This window comes from Oncorhynchus clarkii, chromosome 5, assembly GCF_045791955.1.
Source record: "Oncorhynchus clarkii lewisi isolate Uvic-CL-2024 chromosome 5, UVic_Ocla_1.0, whole genome shotgun sequence".
Taxonomy (NCBI): domain Eukaryota; kingdom Metazoa; phylum Chordata; class Actinopteri; order Salmoniformes; family Salmonidae; genus Oncorhynchus; species Oncorhynchus clarkii.
This window is the reverse complement of record NC_092151.1, coordinates 48,207,664-48,214,196: the sequence shown is the minus strand read 5'-3', so window position 1 is coordinate 48,214,196 and position 6,533 is coordinate 48,207,664. Positions and strand designations below refer to the sequence as shown.

Sequence of the window (6,533 nt, the reverse complement as noted above, 5' to 3'; positions counted from 1 at the left end):
ACTTTACAGGTCTACTCGCGGTATTCATCCCTCCCATCACCCTAATTATGATTTCTCTTACTCCTGTTCCTCATATTTATAACATGTGTAATTAGCTGATCATCACTGGTTTTTATCACCGTTATCAATTGCCCTAACGCTACCATCTGAACTATCCACTTGTACAGCTGTGCCAAAAAACAAACATCTTGTCCCATAACCAAAAATGAGTTGCGCCTGTTGTCATAGAGATTGATAGAGGACTCATTATGGATGTAACCTATGTTAGCATGGACATTGTCAATGAGGGCTTCCACCATTTTAAAATAGTAAACTGGGTGGGGATTCCTATGAGTTGGGAGCAATCAGCCAATGAAAAATAAAAATGGACTACTTTAAAAAGGAGATGGAAAGATGAGCCCTCTATTTATCTCAATGGCCTGTTGTTCACACGCGTATCTATCCTCTCATTGGCTAGAATGGTCGACTCCCACCTGATCTCGCCTGCCTTCCATCTTTGAGGACATGTATTACCATTGTTAGAGTGGTCACTTGAATATCTTGTCAACATAAAGGACAATCTTCGTTGTGAATTAAATGTACAAATATGGCGGAGGTGAGTAAGAAAACCGGGCAGAAGCATCTTAGCTATTTGAAAGATGTATTTTTCAGATAGATTGTGTTAAGTCAACGGTGTCACTATCGACAGTGGTCTTTAAGGTTTTAATCTGAATTGCCGATTTTCAGTATTGTCATTTAGCATTAAAAAAAAATCAAACACAGCGGCGTCCTCGGTTACAGCAAATGTATTTATAACTAACCCTCCTATCTGTGGTTGTAGCCTAGCTAGCTAACCGTTCGCTAACGTTAAGTCCATGGCAGGGGTTCGTATCGGGCATACCTTGCAAGCTAGCTACGTTACCTGGACAGCTAGAATGTTTCGTACCGATAAATCTAGTGAAATTCGATTTTTCTACAATATCAACTGAGATTATTCAAACGTTTTTTCGGTAACTGCTCAGTGGCATTGCATTTCGTTACATTAAGTGGCTTTAACGTTAACGCGTTAGCTCTCGAGATCAGCGTTGGGCCATAGTTTTCCTTAGCACACAAGCTATCGTTTCTGGGAGCATAACACGAGCTAACTAGCTACAAGATTGTGGTTACTGCTGAAGGCACATAGATTAAGATTTCATGCAATTTACTGGGGGGGCGGGGGGCAATCTATTATTATTTTTTGCTCTGGAGAGGGTTGTTATTTTTATTTATTTATTAGGCACAGGGGAGGGTAGTGCCCCCCTCACGGTTTACATTCGGTATTCGAAGGTTTTACTTTATAATTTCTTCCATGCTAGTCACATTTCCTTATCACATTTTTGAAGGTGTTTTGGTACATCCCTTATGCACGGTTAACTTTCGCTATATCACAGGTCACTATGGTCTGACGGTCGATCCTGCACTCTGTCCACCGTTCAGTGACAATAGTGGTAGGGGGGTAATTTGTCCAGATCCGCAATAGGCTAACTCGCGATCATACCACACACAATAAAAACATTCAAAGCTGCATCAATTGTAATAGAAATCCACAACAAAAAAATAGGAATAGCTGCTAGGCAGCGGAAAGGCCAGGTGCATCATTGAGCATGAAAGATCAGTGAAGACATGACACACAGCTCAAACAGCTCCCCTATTGATCTTTAGGGGCAATGCAATTATCCTACCTAGACTAGCCTACAACAATGCAACGAAAAATTGCATTGTTTTTTCAAGCGAGTACAACATTTTACTCAAGGTTGCAGTGAAAATGTAATTTGAGTAACTGCACAAAAGCCCTGTGATTTGAATGTTTCAATCGATTTGGCTCAGTTGTGGGTCTACTCTTGACAGTTTATAAGGTCTAGAAAGAGTAGCAGGCCAGTCTGGCTATATTTTTGCTTCTGATACTGTATACTCTCTGTTGCAGATCATCATTCTCCCATATCATCCTATCATAATGTGGCCACATATGCTCCCGGCAGGCCCAGTTATTCAGGAAAGCTTAGTAGTACACTCTGCATCCTCTCCGAGAGGCTGTTCTTCACACACCTAGAACCTACACTTCAATATAACCTAAATATTTTACTTTTAATAAGTATTACCTTTTATGTGGCCAGGGCCTAAAATTTAACACTTGCCAAATGCGGATAGATTTTGGCATTGGCGGGTAAAATGTGTATTTCACCAGCCACTTTGGCGGGTGGTCAGTGCTCCACAGTGTGAGCAGGTAACTCGGATTTGTGAATAGAAAGTATGCCTGGCTGGGGACTGCGCATGTGAAGTGCTGAGTGATAGATACATTTTTAGAAGTGCTGCACACAGGCTTAAAAATTGGTCTAATTTCCTTGAAACAAAAGTCTACTGAAGTGAGACATTGTCATTGTTTGTCAATTTACATTGTTTTGTTCACACACTAGGTTGTTTTTCTATGTTTGCGTTTCAACTGCTAGAGAAGAGAAGACGATGCGTCTCAATCTCACAGGCACTAACATGACTTGTGTTAACAATCAATGTTAACAATTTACTACATTACTTCTTACTAGTAATACATTTGTTTTAGGAACATTACAAAGCATGCTCATATTTTGTGTTTTGTTGGTGAAAAAAATATTTTGTCTGGTAAAAAATCTGAGTGGGTGGTAGATTTAAAAATTTATCTGCCACATTGGCTGGTGGACCAAAAAGTACATTTTATATTTACCCTGTATGTGGCATCAACACAACCAGTCACAATGTTTTAATCTGATTAGGCTTCTTCAAAAGTCTCTTGAAGGCCTGCTCACATTCATAGGAAATATAAATTTCAGCATCCTCAGTGACTTGACATTAAACAGGTTTCCATCCAAAGTATTAAAAGGTAACGACATTGTCACTGGTTGTGGGCTCCCGAGTGGCACAGCGGTCTAAGGCACTGCATCTCAGTGCAAGAGGTGACACTACAGTCCCTGGTTCGAATCCAGGCTGAATCGCATCTGGCTGTGATTCGGAGTCCAATAGGGTCTGGGTCTTGTCTGGGTTTGTAAATAAGAATTTGTTCTTAACTGACTTGCCTAGTTCAATAAAGGTAAAACATATAACACATCCTAGATGTGAATGAATGAAATATTCTTATTAAATACTTTTCTTTACATAGTTGAATGTGCTGACAACAAATTCAAATTCACATGGAAATAAAATGTATCAACCCATGAAGGTCTGGATTTGGAGTGACACTCAAAATTAAAGTGGAAAACCACACTACAGGCTGATCCAACTTTGATGTAATGTCCTTAAAACAAGTCAAAATTAGTCTCAGTAGTGTGTGTGTGGCCTCCACGTGCCTGTATGACCTCCCTACAACGCCTGGGCATGCTCCTGATGAGGTGGCGGATGGTCTCCTGAGGGATCTCCTCCCAGACCTGGACTAAAGCATCCGCCAACTCCTGGACAGTCTGTGGTGGATGGAGCGAGACATGATGTGCTCAATTGGATTCAGGTCTGGGGAACGGGCGAGCCAGTCCATAGCATCAATGCCTTCCTCTTGCAGGAACTGCTGACACGCTCCAGCCACATGAGGTCTTGCATTAGGAGGAACCCAGGGCCAACCGCACCAGCATATGGTCTCAGAAGGGGTCTGAGGATCTCATCTCGGTACCTAATGACAGTCAGGCTACCTCTGGCGAGCACATGGAGGGCTGTGCGGCTCCCCAAAGAAATGCCACACCATGACTGACCCACCACCAAACCGGTCATGCTGGAGGATGTGGCAGGCAGCAGAACGTTCTCCACGGCGTCTCCAGACTGTCACGTGCTCAGTGTGAACCTGCTTTCATCTGTGAAGAGTACAGGGCGCCAGTGGCGAATTTGCCAATCTTGGTGTTCTCTGGCAAATGCCAAACGTCCTGCACGGTGTTGGGCTGTAAGCACAACCCCCACCTGTGGACGTCGGGCCCTCATACCACCCTCATGGAGTCTGTTTCTGACCGTTTGAGCAGACATGCACATTTGTGGCCTGCTGGAGGTCATTTTGCAGGCTCTGGCAGTGCTCCTCCTTGCACAAAGGCGGAGGTTGCGGTCCTGCTGCTGGGTTGTTGGCCTCCTCCACGTCTCCTGATGTACTGGCCTGTCTCCTGGTAGCGCCTCCATGCTCTGGACACTATGCTGACAGACACAGCAAACCTTCTTGCCACAGCTCGCATTGTTGTGCCATCCTGGATGAGCTGCACTACCTAAGCCACTTGTGTGGGTTGTAGACTCCGTCTCATGCTACCATTAGAGTGAAAGCACCGCAAGCATTCAAAAGTGACCAAAACATCAGCCAGGAAGCATAGGAACTGAGAAGTGGTCTGTGTTCACCACCTGCAGTACCACTCCTTTATTGGGGGAGTCTTGCTAATTGCCTATAATTTCCACCTGGTGTCTATTCCATTTGCACAACAGCATGTGACATTTAATGTCAATCAGTGTTGCTTCCTAAGTGGACAGTTTGATTTCACAGAAGTGTGATTGACTTGGAGTTACATTGTGTTGTTTAAGTGTTCCCTTTATTTTTATTACACACACACACAGTTGGGGTTGGAAGTTTACATATACTTAGGTTGGAGTCATTTAAAACAAATTTTTCAACCACTCCACAAATTTCTTGTTGGTCTTCTGTAGATTAGGACATCTACATTGTGCATGACACAAGTCATTTCCAATAATTGTTTACAGGAAGATTATTAAACTTAACTCACTGTATCACAATTCCAGATGGTCAGAACTTTACACACTCAGTTGACTGTGCCTTTAAACAGCTTGCAAAATTCCAGAAAATGATGTCATGGCTTTAGAAGCTTCTGATAGGCTAATTGACATAATTTTAGTCAATTGGAGGTGTACCTGTGGATGTATTTCAAGGCCTACCTTCAAACTTAGTGCCTCTTTGCTTGACATTATGTGAAAATCAAAAGAAATTAGCCAAGACCTCAAAAATAATTGTAGACCTCCACAAGTCTGGTTAATCTTGGGAGCAATTTCCAAACGCTTGAAGGTACCACATTCATCTGTACAAACAATAGTATGCAAGTAATAACACTGTGGGACCACGCATCTGTCATCCCGCTCAGGAAAGAAACGCGTTCGGTCTCCTAGAGATGAATGAACTTTGGTGCGAAAAGTGCAAATCAATCCCAGAACAACAGAAAAGGACCTTGTGAAGATGCTGGAGGAAACGGGTACAGAAGTATCTTTATCCACAGTAAATGAGTCCTATATCGACATAACCTGAAAGGCCGCTCAGCAAGGAAGAAGCCACTGCTTCGGCAATGTCCTCTGGTCTGATGAAACAAAAATAGAACTGTTTGGCCATAATGACCATCGTTATGTTTGGAGTAAAAAGGGGGAGGCTTGCAAGCTGAAGAGCACCATCCCAACCGTGAAGCACGGGGAGGCAGCATCATATTGTGGGAGGGACTGGTGCACTTCACAACTAGATGGCGTCACGAGGGTGGAAAATTCTGTGGATTTATTGAAGCAACATCTCAAGACATCAGTCAGGAAGTTAACGCTTGTTCGCAAATGGGTCTTCCAAGTGGACAATGACCCCAAGCATACTTCCAAAGTTGTGGCAAAATTACTTAAGGACAACAAAGTCAAGGTATTGGAGATCACAAAGCCCTGACCTCAATCCCATAGCAAATGTGTGGGCAGAACTGAAAAAGCGTGTGTGAGCAAGGAGGCCTATAATCCTGACTCAGTTACACCAGCTCTGTCAGTAGGAATGGGCTAAAATTCACCCAATTTGTTGGAAGCTTGTGGAAGGCTACCCGACACGCTTGACCCAATTTAAACCATTTAAAAGGCAATGCTACCAAATACTAATTGAGTGTATGTAAACTTCTGACCCACTGGGAATGTGATGAAAGAAATACAAGCTGAAAGATCATTCTCCCTACTATTATTCTGACATTTCACATTCTTAAAATAAAGCAGTGATCCTAACTGACCTAAGACAGGGAATTTTTACTAGGATTAAATGTCAGGAATTGTGAAACCGAGTTTAAATCTATTTGGCTAAGGTGTATGTAATCTTCCGAAACAACTGTCTGTGTATACATACATACATGCATACATACAGTGCCTTGCGAAAGTATTCGGCCCCCTTGAACTTTGCGACCTTTTGCCACATTTCAGGCTTCAAACATAAAGATATAAAACTGTATTTTTTTGTGAAGAATCAACAACAAGTGGGACACAATCATGAAGTGGAACGACATTTATTGGATATTTCAAACTTTTTTTAACAAATCAAAAACTGAAATTGGGCGTGCAAAATTATTCAGCCCCCTTAAGTTAATACTTTGTAGCGCCACCTTTTGCTGCGATTACAGCTGTAAGTCGCTTGGGGTATGTCTCTATCAGTTTTGCACATCGAGAGACTGACATTTTTTTCCCATTCCTCCTTGCAAAACAGCTCGAGCTCAGTGAGGTTGGATGGAGAGCATTTGTGAACAGCAGTTTTCAGTTCTTTCCACAGATTCTCGATTGGATTCAGGTCT

General features: G+C 42.6%; 1 protein-coding gene across 3 annotated transcripts in view; it reads left to right on the top strand.

The window, feature by feature from the left end:
- The first annotated feature begins 500 nt into the window (after positions 1-500).
- The window catches only part of LOC139408952 (mesoderm induction early response 1, family member 3 a), a 43,004-nt gene continuing 36,971 nt past the window's right edge, over positions 501-6,533 (top strand). The window contains exon 1 of one of the 3 annotated variants that reach the window (XM_071153474.1): positions 501-595. In XM_071153474.1, coding sequence (XP_071009575.1) covers positions 587-595 — 9 coding nt within the window. In that variant the 5' untranslated portion in view covers positions 501-586. The remainder of the gene's footprint in view (positions 596-6,533) is intronic. The other 2 variants (XM_071153477.1, XM_071153476.1) reach the window with 2 other exon arrangements.